The sequence below is a fragment of the Suncus etruscus genome, chromosome 7 (assembly GCF_024139225.1).
Source record: "Suncus etruscus isolate mSunEtr1 chromosome 7, mSunEtr1.pri.cur, whole genome shotgun sequence".
NCBI classification, from domain to species: domain Eukaryota; kingdom Metazoa; phylum Chordata; class Mammalia; order Eulipotyphla; family Soricidae; genus Suncus; species Suncus etruscus.
Genome location: NC_064854.1, coordinates 109,858,751 through 109,878,138, shown reverse-complemented (window position 1 = coordinate 109,878,138; position 19,388 = coordinate 109,858,751). Strand labels below are relative to the sequence as shown.

The following is a 19,388-nucleotide window of genomic DNA, read 5'->3' as shown; positions in this document are numbered from 1 at the left end:
TTATTTATTTATTTATTTTTGGCAATACACAGCAGTGCTTAGAGGTTACTCCTTGCTCTGTGCTCAGAAACTACTTCTGGCAAGATTAGGGACCATATGGGATGCCAGGGAGCAAATCTGGTCAGTCTCCAACCCCTTTATTAGATATTCTTGCAAAGATTTTTTTTTACTTAATTTGAAATAAGACTTTAGTGTTATATAAATAAAATTTAACACCAGTACCTTTGCCTTATCTTTTTTCCCCAAAATACTAAAGTTCATACAAAAATACATACCTATTATTATTATTATTATTATTATTATTATTATTTAGTTTGGGGGTTGGGGTCATAACTAGATGTAATCAGGGCTTATTTCTGCTTTTGTTCAGGAATAACTTACGATGGTGCTCATGCAGACCACATGTGGGGCTAAAAATCAAACTTGGGTTGGCTGCATGTAAAGCAAGGCCTTACCTACTGTACTTTCTCTCTAGCCTTAGGCCTACTATGATTTGCTTGGTAATCCAAGGCTGGCAATTGCATACACTTACTTGTTTGTCACTTCAAGATCATTAATAACAATTTCTTAGGATTCACATTTTATCTGATGTGGAATTAAACAGCTTACTAACTGTGATATAAGACAGAAAAGGGAATGCACAGAAGTGTAACAGAGAAATGATTTTGCCACATTTCTGATCTGACCCATAATAAGGGATTACTACTATTCCCTTTCACTTTGCTCCCCTTAAAAGAAGGTAGTCAATCTGGGGAACATTTGCCTTGGCTGCATTCTCAGCAAGTGAGCACTGTATTAGAAAACAAGGAAAGCTTCACCTTTTTCTCTAGCTATTCTCTGTGCTATGCAAGGAAGAATTTGCTTTAAACTTCATCAGATAAGGAACATAGTATGCAGGAAAGAAACTAGGAGACTGAACTTTCTCCCTTCTTTGTTTTCTAGCAACTGGATGAACAAGTTATCCACTAGGGTTTAATTTTATTATTTCAATGAGTATGCAGAAAATCTCATTAAAATTTAGTTTTTTATCTAAGAACTTAATTTTATCATTTTATTATAGTTTTAAGAGGGCCACAGGCATATTAATAATTGAGTCAACCTGACCAAAACTGACACCAGACCGACAAGTTTATTAAACGAATATCCAAACTTATTGCATATCATCACAACCAAAATGCTCATGACTTTCTGCCTCTGTTTCTACAACACCTTTACATTGACCTTCCTTGCCTTCCACATATCCCCATTATTTGCTGATTGACAGTTATGCTTTTGGTGCCTATTGTTACCTTTCTTGGCCACCACCCACATGCTTAAGACACCAACCTATCTATGCCCTTGTGTTATTTAGAATCAACCTAATCATTCCTGTCTTCCCTCCCCAGAATTTACCACCCTCAGGTCTGAAAACCAATATAGCCAGAACAGAAAGATACAGAATTAGTGAATCAGGAGTGATAGCACAGCAGTAGGTGTTTGCCTTGCACGCAGCCAACACCTGATGGACTCTGATTCAATTTCCGGCATCCCTTATGATCCCCAGCCTGCCTAGAGCAATTTCTGAGCTCAGAGCCAGGAGTAACCCCTGAGCACTGCCGGATGTGGCCCAAGAGCAAAAACAAAACAAAACAACAGAAAAATAAACAACCCTCAGGAAACCACAGCCCTCCTGGCTCACCTCTGACCAGTCTCCTAATTTCCACAGAGGACAGGGAAACTCGTGACACCTCTGAATGGTGACTTTCTCCTGGTGTGTACATTTGCTATCATCCAATACCTCATTTTGAGCATTGACACACATGGCCCTTCTTCTTTGGGTTCCACCATCACAGCTTTTAGAACACTGAAAAGATAAAAAAAAAATGAAGCCAGACTATTTATGATTGATTATCTTCTCAAGCATCTTTCTGGTGATATTAGCTTATCTCTTTCAGCCTTCCCTTACCCCGCCAATATATAACCAAACAACCTTGACCAATTTGTATTTTTATTTTTGAAGGCAGTTGGTAATATTATCCATATATTTATCCATGAAGTTAATTACTGTCGAATTGGCATAGGAAAACAAAATTTAAGACAGCTGAAAAGATATAGAAAAAGAATGGTACGTTGACTGTCTCACCACTCTCAATTATCCACAGACTATGTCTATCACATTATTTCCTGCAGAGTTTAAATGGAGTCAGCCATTATAAATCAGCCATGGTTATCTTCTCAGTGAAGTTTAAATTAAATGGGGCTTCTCAATAAAGCCCTGCATGATGTCAAATAAATGAATCAGATTTGGCATTCAAGAAGACATTTTGAGCGAAAACCAACTTACTTCAGTCCAGGCCGAATAGCGCCAACCACCTGTGTAGCATTCTCCTGAGCATTTTTCTTGGTTGTTTGGTTTGGGATCACTGTTACAATAACTGTCATCAACCTTCTCAGTCTTTCCATCTAACCTGTTATATTTGGCACAGTAGATGTCTAATGTGCGATAGCCCATGCCACACTGGGCACTGCATTCACTCCTGCCAGCGATATGCCATCTAGGCATAAACAATGGGAGAGAAACCAGTATTCTGTTACATCCAGATGTCATTACTATTCAACATGTATAAGAATTGTATTATTAGTTTCAAGACGACAGTCAGTTACTAAAATCTCAGTTCAAATTAAATATCCATGTATTTTTATGACTGCTAATGTCTATAGAAGTCATAAAGTGATAGCCAGAGGGTTGATTTGTATGAAGGTTCACCCACATATACAGTCAATATGAAATTTAAGTAACAAGAGTGGGAAAAAATCTGACTTTAATAGAGTATTGAAACCCAAACACAATCATGTATGTAATCAAGGTGTTTAAATAAAATAAAAATGAAAAAAAGCAATTTTTTTTTCTTTTTTCTTTTTTGGTCACACACGGCAGCACTCAGGGGTTAGTCCTGGCTCTACACTTAGAAATCACTCATGGCAGGCTCGGGGGACCATATGGGATGCTGGGATTCGAACCACCATCCTTCTGCATGCAAGGCAAACACACTACCTCCATGCTATCTCTCCGGCCCCTAAAAAAGCAATTTTATATTTAAAGCATTCAAGCAACCTATCGTGTTGTTTAAAAAATAGGTGACTTGTAACAAAAAATCACTCTTGGGAACTTTTCCTAGAAAACTTCTGTATGTGGGTCTGGATCAGAGAAGTCTCAATTAGCACTTGATATATTAATAAAGGAAAAAATGGCTTAGACAAACTGTTTCAAGTATACTGAGATTATATATCTTACTATGTGACAAGGACTGAGTTTCTTCAGTACGTGAAATTCAATTGCTATTACAGTCTATAAACTAGTCTATGCAACATGTTAAGAAAATGTCAGTTATTTCATCTTTTTAAGTCCCAGCCTCAATTTTCTTTCTTTTGTTGATGTTGATGCCATGACTCAGAGTTCATACATGCCTCTTGGTTGCGGTGGTTGCATATGTGGTGCTTGTCGGGGATTCTATATTAAGTTGCAGCTCTCAGAGCCTCAGATCTCATACATGTTCTTTAATTTTCTTGCTGCGAGGCCTCCCTCCCAGTCATGGCGCTCACTAAGAATTACACCCTTTAGTTGTGGTGCTGATCCACATTTAGTTCTGGTGTGGCTGGAAAATTGTTTGTGCTTGGGGGTCACAGACAGTAGAGCAGCTGTGCTTGCAAATGGTGCGTGTGGGTGGCATCAGGATTCAACTCACAATCTCATACTTGTATATGCAGCTGCTTTAGATACTCCTGGCCCCTCAATCATATAACTTGTTAATGTTTTTAGTGAAGTACTAGACATGCAGTAGAATTAGGAAGAAGTCACTGATATTTCCTTTTTACACAAGCCCTTAGAAATGGACAGACTTCTCTATGATGAAAATGGAAATTAAGCTGAACTGCACTTTTTCTTGTTTGTTTGTTTTTAGGGTTTTGTTTTTTTGGGGGGGCTACTCTTTTTGATGCTTAGTGGTTAATCCTGGCTCTGTACTTGGGAATTACTCCTGGAGATGCTTGGGGATCATATGGGATGCTGGTGATCAAACCTAGGTTGGTCGTGTGCACGGCAAGTGTCTTACTCACTGTACCCTGGACCCTGAATCATACATTTCTTTGATTTGGTGAATTAATGCTTACATACTGTTATCACCTCAATGCAGAGTTTACATTATGGCTGACTGACTTGATATTGGTTATTTTATTGGTTGAGACTAACATATTAGTACTTTATTGTTCTAAAAATTCTTTGTGCGCCACCTAATTATCTTCCCTTGCTCCATGATTATACAATTTTAAAGTAGATTTGAATCTACAATTATTTGTTATCATTAGTATTTAATGTCCTTAGTATCCATAATGAGTCTTTCTTGACACACTGTACAAACATCAGTTCTCAGTGTAAATTGATAAATCGATTGCCAGGTTCTTTGAATGGCCTGTGTTTATTTTTTAACTGCCCAAATTTGATATTAATATATAACTTAATAGATAATAAATAAGTTGACTATATTATTGGTAAAATTTAACATTCCAAAATTCCTTAAAAAAGAGCCATTTTGATCATCTTCATGTGAATACACTCTTAATTGTTACTTCTCTATGGCTCAAAAATCGGGTTACGTGCTAAATACCAATGCTCTAGAAATTCTTTCATCCATACCTGTCCAGGAGGACTCTGGGTGTGGGAAGGACAGGGGAAGAGAAGTACTCACTAAACACTTACCTCGGAATTTCTCACAAACGCTCTAAAGTAGGTCAAAGTTGACCTACTTTTTACATTTGGCATGTAAAGTGGGCTACAGAGATTTTCCATTGAAGTGACACTGAACTAAGGGGATTTTGTTTTAACTGGAACATGCTAAATGAGGTACAATGCTTTATCTCATCCTGTCAAAGTTTAATCTGAGAAAGCTTTCACTTCCTCAAGGAAGTGAGTCAAAAATGGGGACCAACTCAACATGCATCTGGAACTTTCATCTACCTTTTGATTCCTGGCTACCATACCTTCCCTCATCACCATTTCCTTGTAAAAAGGTTATATTCCATCCTGGATACAGGAGGCCAGAGACCTATCCCAATAAGAAACCACCAGCAGATTGGGCTGGAAAAGTGTAGTAGGTGTTCTCAGATACTCATACATAGATTAATTTTTTTAATGTTATGCCAGTTGTAGTCTATGTCTATGTCATTACGTAATGCAAAGTCTTTATTTACAGATTATAATGGTGTTTATTGCATTTGATATTCAAAATTACAAAATCACAATTCTACAAATATGAGTAGAGATTTGGGATGAATTTGTGGAAAGTTCACAGTATTTCCTGAGCAAAGTTCTTCTCAAAATGCTATTCATGGGGCAGGAGTGATAGTACAGCAGGTAGAATGTTTGCCTTTCACCTGAGTGACACAAGTTCAAGCTACAGCATCCCAAATGGTCCCGAGCCCACCAGGAATGACCCCTGATCACAGAGCCAGGAGTAATTTCTGCATACCACAGGTTTTGGCAGCAAAAACAAAACAAAACAAAACAAAACAAATGCTACCCTCTATCATCTTTTCTCTCAGGTCTCAACTTCAGTGTTTTAAATTCATTCAGTTCATGCAAAGATTCTTTTTCTTTGGTATATTTCAGAATATCAGTGTCCTTGATAATATGTTAAAAACAAAATTAAAATTTTGTTTATCCCTCTGGACCAAAGCAAGACTGTATTGAGAAACAACTGAATTAAGTATGTGTCTATATTGCAGAATTCCTAAGAGTTTTCAGCAATGTTAGCATTGTGTAATTCTACATAGCAGAGAAGATAATGAGTAGAGCTTCCCAAAAATATTAATTTGTCACAAATCATCTCCTAGAACCAGTGTTCCACCAACATGTTTTGGGGAAAACTTTATCAGTAATAACCCTCTTTCCAATTTTTTAGCTTAGCACTCAGCGATAATTCATCTAAATCGGTATTTCACAATCTTTTCCAACTGTTATCTTTTCTCAATCATGTGTCTGTTTTTCTTTTTCTCATCTCCCTCTGTGGTCCCCTAATTTCATGTCATACCCCTCCCCATTATTAAACTGTGTCCCCATTAGAATATTCTGTCCCAAATGTAATCTGCAACTCTAGTGACTATTAGGTTGCAGAGGGAAGAAAGTACAACTATTTAGGTTCATTTTGTGTCTTTGCATGGTTTGTTTTAGTTCAAGAACTTTATTCAATAATCTATAAAAGCTACTGTGATGTGAGTTTGAATGCTGACAAACATGGACCATTTAATTTCAAATACGTACCCCTCTACTTATGTGCCATTATAGTTCTAGATTCCATTTTGTTTTCCTTTTAAAAAATTCTTTAGTCTGCCACTGCTACGACAAATTCCTATACTTAAATACAGGACTAAACATTCTGAACCTTCTCTTTAATCAATCAGAGGTTCTGTTATCATCCAAATCTCTTCCCTGATCTGCTGAACTGCTGTTCTCATTGGTTTTAACAGAGTTTAAGTATTTTGGAAATCAGGTTATTTTAAAAAGTGAGTTTCTCCAAATAGAGAATTTAGAATTGATTCTTCACTATACTCACATATAAAATTTAAAAACTAAACAAAGCAAAATAAAATATTGGATTTCCCTAGGTTTTGTGAAAGAATTTTAATAAAGGTCAGAGGATAAATTATGAAATCAGAAAGACCTAGTGATAAAATATGAGCTCAGGACACAAAATATTTAACTATTCAGAGCCTCAGTTTTCTCCTTTGTGAAATGGGGGGGATAGGTGCATTTCACAGCACTACTAGAATGATTAAATAAAGCATGCATGGCAAGTAACACTGATGGAAGGCACTAGAAAAGAGCTGCTGCTACTGCTCCTGCTGCTGCTGCATTTGTTACTATCATTATGGCCAACCTGTTGGGGCCTTAATTCACAAGCAAGTTCCAGGTACCATGAAATCCTATAAGCAGCAATTAAACATAGTTTGGAGAGAAGCCCATTTGAGAGTTACTCTTAAGTTACCACTTAAAAGTCTCCAGGGTTTGAGGCTACCATTCAAAATGTATTTACATAATAATATTTGCTTAATTTAAAATTTCACGTTGAAAGTGCCAATGCAGGACAAATGGTAGAAAACCTAGTTCTCTGTATCCTTGCCAACAAAACTAGCTCATATTTAGAGCTATGTTTTGTTTTTGTTTTGGGAATGTGCAGGGTTGATTCTGGCTCTACACTAAGGAATATTCCTAGTGGTGCTCAGAGGGCCACCTGAGGTTTTAGGGATAAAACCTGGATTGCTCATGAGCAAGGTAAATGTCCCATCTGCTGTATTTGCTCTGGCCCAAGTACCTTACTTTCTTAAAGTGATAATTCAAACATTATTGATTAAACTTTCCATATATAATACATACATATTAATATCAATATATTAGAGAATATATATTTTATATTTTTTATTTTATTTTTCTTGGTTTTGGGGTCATACGCAGTGAAGCTCAAGGGTTACTCCTGGCTATGTGCTCAGAAATCACTCCTGGCTTGGGGAACCATATAAGATGCCAGGGGATCGAACCACGTTCTCCGCCCTAGGTTAGCCATGTGCAAGGCAAACACCCTACTGCTGCACCACTGCTCTGGCCCTGAGAAATTATTTTTAATTAAAAAAGTATTGTAGTGGGTAAGGTGTTTGCCTTGCATGAGGCCAACCCAGGCTTGATTCCTGGCATCCTCTATGGTTCCCCAAGAACCAACAGGTGTAATCCCTGAATATACAGCCAGGATTAATTCCTGAGCATTCTTGGGTGTGGCTCAATAACCTATATATAATAGTGTTAATGTTATTTTCCCCTTCTAATAATATTTTTGTTTTGTTTGGAGGCCATACCCAGTGGTGTTCAGGACTTATTCCTAGTTCTATACTCAGGAATGGCTCTTGGCATTGTTTGAGGAACCATATGGAATACAGAAAACCAAATACGAGTTGGCTACATGCAAGGCAAACACCCTACTCACTGTACTATTGCTCTAGCCCAAAGTTTTATATAGATACATACTATTTGTCAGAGGCTTTCTATAAATGAATTTGTCTTCCTAAGGTCTAGTGATAGGGCTTGCCTTAAACACAGTGAATCCAAGTTTTATCCCTAATATAACATGGTCCCTCAAGCACTTCTAGGAGTGATCCCTGAGAAAAGAGCCAGGAGTAAATTCCAAGCACAGACAGATGTGGCCTAAAAACCAAATAAAATTTTTTAAAAATGAATTTGTCTTCTTTGGGATTATAAAAACATGCATTGCATTACAGTTAGGGATTCCACAATATCTGGAGTTCTCATTTGCTGGTGTAAAGACTTGTCTTTGATTATTTTTTCTTTCTACAATGGGTTCTGTTAATGTTTTTGACAACACAGTGAGCAATAAGATCAGTGACATTAGGAAAACAGATTGAGGAGCAGGATAGACAGAGCCTGGCCTTTGAAATCAGAGCCTTTAGGTGAGGACTGGCAGAGATGAAGCACCCACTCCTCTTGGCTCCCACTGATTACCATGACAGGCATGCCTAATTGAGTCTAGCATGTCTCTTTTCTCTCAGAACTTCTAGGGAGTCATATTTTGACCCAACTTTCTAAGTTGCCACTACTACTTGAGAGTATTTCGAATAGTGATATGAAAACTGTAAAACATTCAAGGACTCAACCTGTTACCTATGAATGATGATGATGTCACAAGTTCCCTTAGTACTTTATGCTAATAATTTCAAATGAGGATGAACTATCAACTGATTGTGTCTACATTAAACTGACCTACAGATCATACAAAGTAACCCTAGAAAAAATTCAATACCCAAATACGACAATATAACACAATTTTGTAGGTAATAGGGAATTCTCAGAATTTTCATTCCATCTTCCATTACTTGCCTTAGATTTTATATATATATATATAATACATATATACATATTTATTGTTGTTGTTAGTGGTTTTGCTTTTTAGGTCACACCTGATAGTGCTCAGGTATAACTCTTTGCTCTCCTTGCTCTGCACTCAGGAATCACTTCCAACAGGCTCAAGGAACCATAATGGTACTGAGGATCAAGCCCAGGATGCCCTGCATGTAATGCAAATGCCCTATTGGCTGTACTATCTCTCTAGCCCTATATTTATCATTTTTAATATGTTTTCACATATCAAGAAATCTATATGTAGATTTTTTTTCAAGTCCCTCCTAAAATTTTATCCCAATGCACTGCAACTTTTTTGTTCAGGAAAGTAGTCTACTCAATGAAATAGTAGACAGTAATCTGTATTTTTAAGAGATATGGTTTCTCCTTTTGTTTGTTTGTTTGTTTGTTTGTTTGTTTTGGGGCCACATCTGGCAGCACTCATGGGTTACTCCTGGCTCTGCACTCAGAAGTCAGTCCTGACAAGCTCGGGGGACCACATGGAATGCCAGGGATTGAATTCAGGTCGATCCCAGGTCAGTTGCATGCAGCTGTGTGCAGGGTAAACACCCTAACTGTTGTGCTATTGCTCTGGCCTTGATTTCTTCTTTTGTATTGATTTTCAAACTATTATATAATACTGGACTCTCTCAATAGTAATTATAAAGCAAGTTGTGAGGATTAAATAAGTTTGTTTTTTTGGCAAGTGACATACACTAGGAGTTATTTTTAATTCTTAGAAGAACAAGAAATCCACAGACATGTGTCTTGGATAATCAGTCTCAGCAGGATGAAAAGCTGGCTAAAGCATATGTTATACACACAAAAGAATAGAGGCTTTCATGATAAACCCTTCCTTCTGTTCACTTCTAGGTACTGTCTTCAAGAACCTCAAAATTTGATAGCAAAGTCACAACAAATACTGAACTTACCTCAGGTCACAGTCTGTGCCACAGGGCTCAGTAATGGGTTCTGGCTGGGGCAACCAATCACATCTTTGATCAGAAACTATAAGCCGATCAAATTCCCGGGTACAAACAGGTTTTCGTTTCCGCTCCCCTAAACAAAGAGGAATAAAAGAAGAAAAAATGAGTCAGAGAACGTGATCTATTCATAATTTTTTGGGGTTTATGGGCCACATCTGCCTGCGCTCAGGGGTTACTCCTGGCTCTGCACTCAGAAATGGCTCCTGGCAGGCTTGGGGGAACCATATGGGATGCCTGGGATCAAACCCGGGTCAGCTGCATGCAAGGCAAACACCCTACCCACTGTGCTATTGCTCCAGTGCCTCTATTCTTAAATTCTTTATACCGGATATTAGCAAGCATTTTCTGTAATTGATTATATAGTAAATATTACCTATTTTATAGGCCCTATAACATCTTAAAAATACTATTAAGTCAAGAGCACAGAAAACAGGTTTTGAAAAATGGGTGTGGCTATAAATGTGTATTAAAGTCAGCAAGCGACAATTTAGATCATTCATAATTGTGGACCTTAATTTGGACAAGAGGAAACAAATAAGCAAACAAAAAAAAAACCACCAACGATAGGCTCATGAATCGATGTCTTTGAAAATTTGGTTTGGCAGGGATTTTATTTACAGGTTTTATATATGTAGAAAACTTTCATTATTAGGAAACCTACTATATCCCAAATCCTTTACAAAGTTCCATTGCGGGTGGGGACATACATAGTACAGGAAATAAGATGCTCACCTTACACATACCCAACACCACATCTGGTTTCCAAGAAGCACCAGAAATGGAATAAGCCCTGAGTACTAGGTAGAGCCCAAAATAAACAAAAAGTTTTATATTATGACCCCAAGTGTCTAGACAAATTAGTAACAAGAGCTCAGAGAGTATATGTAAACATGAAAGATTTATAACTGCATAAATTTGGATGCTTGTTTTTGGTTTTTTGAGCCACACCTTAGGGTACTCAGAGTTGCTCCTGGCTCTGGTCTCAAATATTGCTTCTAGCAGGCTCAGGGGACAATATGGGATGCCAAGGATTGAACTGGATCTGTCCTAAATCAGCCATATGCAAAGTAAATGTCCTACTGCTGTGCTATTGTTCTGCCCCAGTCTTTAAAAAAAAAAAAAAAAAACATTAAAAACCCCTCTTTTTCTTTCTTTTTGATTTTTTTTGGCCACATCTGGCAGTGCCCAAGAGTTTACTTCCTGGCTCTGCACTCACTAATCACTCCCTAGTGCTTGGGGACCCATATAGGATGGGACTGAACCCAAGTTGGCCATAAGCAAAGCAACATGCCCTACCTACTGTGCATAGCTCTGGCTGAAAACATCTCTTTTGGGGGTTTGGATTTGGGCCACACCTCAAAGCACTCAGGAGTAATTCCTGGCTCTGAGCCAAAAATTGCTCCTGGCAAGCTTGAGGGGACCATATGGGATGCTGGAGATTAAATCTGGGTCCGTCTTGGGTTGGCCATGTGCAAGCCAAATGCCCTACCACTGTGCTATTGGTCTGGCCCCTAAACACCTCTTTTTAAGGCAAGTAAAGTATACCTCAAAGGGAAATCTGTGCATAATCATACTTACATATGAAATATAAAACAAACAAAAATTAAACTCACAGAGAATATTGTAAAGGGGAGGAAAACTGGGGTGAACAGGTGAAAAGGTACAAATTTCTAGGATTCTGGTAATCTAAAGTATACTATGGGGGCCGAAGCAGTGGCGCAGGACAGTGTTTGCCTTGCAAGTGCTAACCTAGGATGGACAGTGGTTCGATCCCCGTTGGGCCCCCAAACCAGGGACGGTTTCTGAGCGTAGAGCCAGAAGTAACCCCTGAGCGTCACTAGGTGTGGCCCAAAAACAAAACAAAAAACAAAAAACAAAAAAAAATAAAAGAAGAGTTCTTATCATAAGAGACTATAATTGTTTATTTTTAAAATATGTTAGCCAAAAAAAATTTTTAGCCATATTTATGGTGGTGATCTGTAATAGAAACACATATAAAAATATATACTTTAACTTACATAGCATGTCAGTTGTATCTCACTAAAACTGAGAAAATGAACTAATCAAAAAAACACATTGCCAAAATCAATGTAAAAGAGATACCTTGGCAGAGTTTGCTGCATGCCTGCCATGGCCCATGACTGTTCCAATAAAACTGCTGGGGTTTGTCTTCAATAGGAATATTGAAAGAATAGCGCACATCAGGATTGTATAGTTTTCCAACTGACAGTACCTGGAGACATATAGACAAAATGGAGAAGATGTTTGGATGTCTGGTGATTGCAAATAAAAGACAAAAATAAAAAAATACCTATAAAATAAAATAATGGGCTCATGGCCAAATATCTACCTGGAGTAAAAGTTCTTCTTCAAGGCGATCTGTGGAGTTAATTCTTTCCACCACATGGTCGGAACCACTATATTCTATTATGGTATTCCCAAAACGAATTTCCCTTTTGGACATTGTGACAACAAAGTCTCCATTGAGTAAGAATTCACCACTACTGGTTGATAAAGCTGTATATAAGCAAAAAAAGAATTCATGATTTGTTGCTAATAATTTACTATTGAACATATAAAATAACAACCTGACAGGTCAAAGGAGTGCAAAGAATATGAAAAATAGGTATAGGCTCAAATATTTATTGTCAATTGCCATTTTTGTCCCTTAATACTTCCCATCTCTCATATTTCTATTTCTCCATCTCTAAAATGGAGTTTGACAATACCTACCCCTTGAGGTACCTGGAAAAAGTGAAATATACCAAGGTCCTAATTAGCCCAGGGTTTGGTATGCATATCCCATAATGATGAGATTACAACTAGAAAGAAAAGTGTTATATTTGAAAACATGTACTGAAGAAATGAATAGCCCCAAATTTGGCTCTCCTATATCATGCTTTATACTGCAAAAGAGTCAGCTAAATATTATTAATCTTCTTTGATAGTTGCTGAAATCTGAAAATCACAGCAAATAGACATGCCAAATAGATGTGTTGAAGTGGCCAGCCTCCAATATGATTGCAAGGTGTCTGACCTCAGTATTCACATTCAATAATTTAGAGCCATGACCGACATTTTAGAAAAAAGTCTTCTTATGTATTTTTAGTTGCCTATTTGCAAACTCAGCAATGAGAACATGCTGAAATGCATAGGCCATGACTGTAAAAGGCCATAGGTAAGTAAAAGGAACAGGGAAATTTAACTTATAAATAGGATATAGGCTTTATCCCAGGGGCCAATGTTAATAAACTCAAACTAGCAGCTCGGGAAACAATGTGAAATAGAACTTGAAGCAGCTTAGTTGGGTGTGTCTGGCTTGAAGCCTCTTATAAGATACTAGTCCAGACATCATTCAAGACTATGTGTACTTCTGTATTGATCAAGAACTATGCTTTCTGAATCAGAAATTAAATTCACTGAATTTTGTCCCTGCTCCCATGCTCAATTACCAGAATTTCCTACCATTTTGATCCCAAAGGAAGAATAAGATTCACTTGGAATTGAAAGAAAAAACATGGGGACAAAGGATCAAGCTTTTAAAAGACTGAAACCCAACTACAAACATGTTTGTAATAATGGTGCTTAAATAAAAATATTATTTAAAAATATAAAAGATAACAAACTTTATAATACTTGTAGAGTACCTACTCTGTGTAGAATTTAATTGACACTTCTTAGCATAAATATCCTTAACCTTGTAGATCTAATCCTGATCTATATTTTTAGACTCATCATTCAACCCTACCAATAAACTTCACTTTCTAGTCACCTCCCTTCCCAAACAAGGCACATATTTAATTTTATTTTTGGTTTTTGGGTCACATCCAGTGGTACTCAGGGGTTACTCCTAGCTCTGCACTCAGAAGGTACTCCTGGCAGTTTGGAAGTCCATATAGAATGCCTAGGATCGAACCCAGGTTCATCCCAGGTCGGCAGCATGCAAGGCAAATGCCCTACCTGCTCTGTTCTTGCTCTGGCTTCAGCATATATATTTTTCTATATAAAGATAGTTAAAAGAAATAAGAGTACAGAATTTGAAAGTAAGGATTTCAACACTTTCAATGTTCTGTTTATGTGATGTTCACTACTCAACTTATATTTCAGTTTCTTCTTCTATATAATTATGTTTGATATGAACAGGAAGCAAGCTAGTATACAGAATGCCTTCTTGTGTACTGTCTCCTCACCATACCCTTACAGAAGCCCAACTTACAGACACTTAAACTTTACTAAACGACATTCCCAAGATCTAGTGATTTACAACCATGAAAGTCTATCTCCAGGATCTGTTAACCATGACATGTTTCTAAGAAGGATTACAAAGAATGTCAGTTGAGTGAGTGAAGGAATTCCTGCACTCTTTATCTCTTATTTTATCAATAGAAAAGAAGTACATGTTGTGATAAAGTTTTCAAATTTAAATGTTAAACAAGAGTCTGTATGAGCAAGATTTTAAAGTGCTCTTTTACAAGCCCAAGAAATTGGGCTTATATAGTGATGAAATGAGGCCCACAAGTATGTGCCTTAACAACGATGCTGGGAGAACAAGTAGCTGACACTCATGGCAGTCCATATCTGACAACCATGACAATGAGTAGATATATCCAATCAAAGAGTCATTTCTTTCCATTACAATGCATCTCTGCCAATCTCAGTTCCCTGGTAGTCACTGTGAAGTGAGACTCTCTTGCCCCACTGGGTGCATAACTCTCACCAGTTCATTGACTAGAAAACAAGCTGTTTCTGTGGCACCTCAGTCAACCTGGGGCTGTTCCCTAAGGTGGGTCCCTTACAAGGTGAGAGCAGGATGTGCTGCAAATACAACCCCCCAGTCCTTTCAAGTAAAATCACATGCTTACTCCCAAGCTAATGCTTCACTTAGTGGGAAAATGAGATGTCACAAGGCCAGTCCTGTAAATTAAGAGATAATCCAATTTTGTTTGTACTCAAAGAGCAATAGTCTATTCTGGGTTCATTCAAGGGCTCCTTTCCAATGGCTCCAGGCTTCCTCTCTTGCTTATACTGACTCAGATCATTTCACCCTTCACTGCTTGCCCCTTATCCCAGCAGACAGTGCACACGGAGTGAGATAGGCGTCAGCAGTGAAATGAAGTTCCTGCCTTATCTTGAATGGAATCGATGCCTGTCTTCCTATGGCCACAATTAATCGAAGGCTAAGTATTCTGGAAAAAAAGATTACTCAAGTGGCTCCTCTTTCTCAGAAGGAAATATCAACATGGTGGCTTTGGGTGCGACTTGGCTTTAACCCAACAGGAAGAAGAGGAAGAGGGTCTACGCTCAAGGACCACCTTTGATGGTGAGACTTTCTGCTTCAGTACCTCATGAAACAAATAGTTTCCTGAAAAATCTGTCTCCTGCCCAACCTCCCACTAATGCGATTAGAGGAGCTAATTTCCTGGGTTGGTTCCTCCCCCATCTCACCCATCAGAGTTGGATCTCTCAAAGGCCCTCCCTCCTGGAAATTGCTCCCTCACCAAACACGGAAAGGAAAAAGACTCAGCTTAAATGCTGTTAAAAAGAAAAAAAAAGGGGTGAGGTTGGAGGAGGGGTGAAGATTGCTTAGCCAAGAAACAGCTGTGACCAGACTCCAGGCAATACTTGACTCTGGAAATTGTTGTAGAGCGTTTGTTACACCTTCCCTCAAGCCAAGAGTAAACATTTGTCCAAACAAGAGTTGATGACTTGCGAGTTCCTCCTGCCTTGTGAAGAAATCACTGTATAAACTAGACACTCTGGTTTATCATCTATGCTAGCACAGTTTTCATTTGCTTTCAGGGTAATATTTTTTGTCAACAGGTGACTTTAATATAATACCTTATGGAGTCAAGTGTGCTTCCGATTATTGTACCATGACAAACATATTTTCTTTTTAATGCTTTCTTTTGGTTAAGTTGTGGGCCCCTGGCTGTTTTAAGGGCTTACTCCTAGCTCTATGATCAGGAATGACTCCTGGAAGGGCTCAAGGGATCAAACCCAGGTCACTACATGCAAGGTACCTACCCTACCTGATGTAGTATCTATCTCTCTGATTCCTCCAGCTCCAACGTTCATTTTGATTCAATTCTTTACAGGTGATTAAGACACCTCCAGGAGGAATGAAATGTTATCAATAGGTACTCCTAAAATCAGAAGGCTGACCTGTATAGGTTATATTGAATTAACTGAAGTGAGGAGAATATTTTTCCAAGGAAGAGAAAAATAGGAAGACTCCTCCCATGTGAGGAGAAGAAACAAGGCCAAGTCGATATGCCTTTTGGCTTCTGGGAAATTAATTTATAAAGGAGGGTACACACAAGGCTGCTGGATTTAATTAAGCAGCAGCATGGCTGCAGCAGTCATATGTTCAAATTTATAACCAGTGTACAAAAGAAAATACTTGTTCCATTTGATACAATGATGGAGTGATAATTTTTTGGGATCCAAAAAAAACATAAAGTGAGGAGGGTCCTCATGAACCTTGTTAATTGTCACATAAAGTCATCACTTATTTGGATATTTAGGGTGGGGAAAAGCTGACACAGCCATTGAGAATTTATTTCATCAGACAACTTGATGGGTTTTTATAAAAAAAAGATTATGTAAATTCCCATGGTAAAACCAATCCCATGAGCGTATAGTCAGGACTCAGTTAAGCCAGCAATGGTTGTTCAAAATTTTGCAATTATTTGCTACATCCTAGATATATCATGTGTAAGCTTTATGTTAAGAGCTATGTAGATGTTGTTGTTATCTAAGAGATAACTAACACACCTGGTAGTTCTCAAGGCTTATTCCTGGCTCTGCACTCAAAGCCGGTCAAGGATATGGAGTGTCAGAGATTGAACTCACATTGACTGCATGCAAGTCAAGTTGGTTGCTGTAATCTCTCCTGAGCTTCGAGGCACAGTTTTTAACCTTAAAATCAACCCTTGGGATAAGGATAAGTAAAAAGCAAGTCTCATCCAACTGATACGAACTCCATCTTTCCATTGCTCAAATTGAAATTTTGGAGTCATTTGAATGAACCACATTCAATTCATCAACAAACCATGACTTCACCTTTAAAAATATGCTCTGAGAGGGGACCAGTGTGACAGTGATCATTGGAGATGTTCACTTTGGACAAGAACTGGGTGTTAAAAGGAGGTAAAGTAATATATATGATATACTTGATACCTCATTTAGTAACAATATTTAAAACCACAGTGTCTAAAAGGAAAAGAGAGAGATTTCTTCCAGACAATTTATCTCTGTTATAGTTCAAATATTTTTATTCCATTTTCCCACCTCACCTTTGGTATTCTAATTTTCCTTATGCTACTCCATCTTCTAACAGTACTTAGCCCTTTCTAATATCAAAGTATTGACTTAAGTCATATGTTTTTGCTAATTGTACACTTCCACTAAGAGTTTTGATTGATATGTGTATATGTATATATCGATGTTTTTCTTCATTGTGTCTAGAATATGCTACATTTTAAATAACTGATGCCGAATTCTAAAAATTGCCTTTAAAATGTCATATATGAACATACTTGGTTAGAATTTTATTTTAAAAAATATTCACTGGGGCAGGCATGGTAGTTCAGCAGGTAAGGCACTTGCCCTACATGCATTCAGCTCTGTTCTATCCTCAATATCTACCTGGCTCCTGACCACAGCCAGGAGTGATTCCTGAGTGCAGAGCCAGGACTAATGCCTGAGTATTGCCAGGTGTGGCCCCCAAAACAAAATAAAAATAATTACTCATGACTAGTTGAATACGTTTAGCTATTTGGCATAAACCTCTAAATAGGTTGCCCGTAGAGGACAGCTTCAGCATTGGCATGACAAAAAAAAGTACATTCGTTTCTATAAAAAAAAAATGATGGTGGGAAATGTGCACTTGTGAAGGGGGCTTTCATTCTATAACTGAAAATCATGAACAATTTGGTAACCAGGGTATTTAAATAAAGTAATTATATTTATAAAATAAAATCTAGGAAATTTTGGCAAATTTAAAAAAGTGCAAAGAAATTGATGGCCCCAAACACTGTATTAATTTCTTTCTTTTTTTTTTTTTTTTGGTTTTTCGGGCCACACCCGTTTGATGCTCAGGGGTTACTCCTGGCTAAGCGCTCAGAAATTGCTCCTGGCTCGGGGGGACCATATGGGATGCCGAGGGATCGAACCACAGTCCTTCCTTGGCTAACGCTTGCAAGGCAGACACCTTACCTCTCACGCCACCTCTCTGGCCCCTTAATTTCTTTTTTATGTAAGTACAACCTTATACTGTTTTCATGATTAAAACAAGGCTGGTTGTGCAAATACTCAGTTGAATCCTTTAAATCTTTTCTCGATGCCCCTCTTTTAAATAAAAATGATTGAATGGGGTCAAGGATAGGGATACAGGTCAATAGTAGAGCACTTGCCTGCATGTTTGAAGGCCTGGGTTTGATCCCTGGTATACTTATTAAATAAATGTTATAATCATCTATAATGTTTACAAAATGATAAAAGAAACTGGGACTTGGCTAAGGAAACTTAAAAATATCGAGGACTACTGGTACATTACAGCACAAATAAAAGGAGCATAGACGAGTGAATCATGAGACTAATAGGCATGGTGAGGAAGGATGAGAAATACATAACTTAATAAGGTAGATCATTCTTAGAAGGACATAAAAATATATTACCATTATAGAAATTTGAAATGGGTAATGAGTTGTCAATAAAATCATCATGGACTGATATTAGCGTCAACAACAATAAAAAATTAAATTAGGTAAAGGGTCTAAGTGATAGTACAGTTGATAGGGTACATGCCTTCCAAGAGACAAAACCATGTTTATCCTGATATCACATATGATCCCCTAAGCCCTGCCAGGAGTGATCCCTGAGTGAAAAGCAAAGAGTAAGCTCTGACTATTGCTGGGTGTGACGCAAAAACCAAAATAATAATAATAATAAAGTCAGATAAAATTTTTAATGATAAAACATCTGTAAGAAAATTTTCTAAACACTGACTAGGGCTAGAATGATAGCCCTAGTGATTAGAGCATTTACCTTGCACACAGACAACCTACGTTCAATTTTAATTTTGGACATCAAGGACAGTCCCCTGAGCATGTCAGAAATGCTCCCTGATCATAGTAGTAAGCCTTGAGCACTGATGCTGTGGCCCAAAACCAAATTAAACCCCAAAAATGACCACAAAGAGAAATGATTCTATAATAAACTTAGAAGACAAGTATTTTTAAATTATCATTTAAAGCTTTCTTATTATCAAAGATTCAGAGTAAATCCATTGATTGGTCTATCTAACTTCAAAACTCTTAATCTAATACTTCAAAGATGCCTAATGAGGAAGAAATAGAAAATCAACTTTATGATCAACATTTTTGGTGAAAAAACAAAATCCCTTAAAACTCTCCACGCACAATAGAGAGAAAGAAATGCTCCAGAATTCCTGCAAGTGGCAA

General features: G+C 37.7%; 1 protein-coding gene across 2 annotated transcripts in view; it reads right to left on the bottom strand.

The window, feature by feature from the left end:
- Window positions 1-19,388, bottom strand: part of ADAMTS9 (ADAM metallopeptidase with thrombospondin type 1 motif 9) — a 179,460-nt gene that overhangs the window by 93,915 nt on the left and 66,157 nt on the right. For both annotated transcript variants that reach the window (XM_049777108.1, XM_049777109.1), the window contains 5 exons: window positions 12,275-12,441; window positions 12,028-12,157; window positions 9,871-9,997; window positions 2,324-2,534; window positions 1,679-1,843 (listed from right to left, as the gene is read on the bottom strand). In XM_049777108.1, coding sequence (XP_049633065.1) covers window positions 1,679-1,843; window positions 2,324-2,534; window positions 9,871-9,997; window positions 12,028-12,157; window positions 12,275-12,441 — 800 coding nt within the window. The remainder of the gene's footprint in view (window positions 1-1,678; window positions 1,844-2,323; window positions 2,535-9,870; window positions 9,998-12,027; window positions 12,158-12,274; window positions 12,442-19,388) is intronic.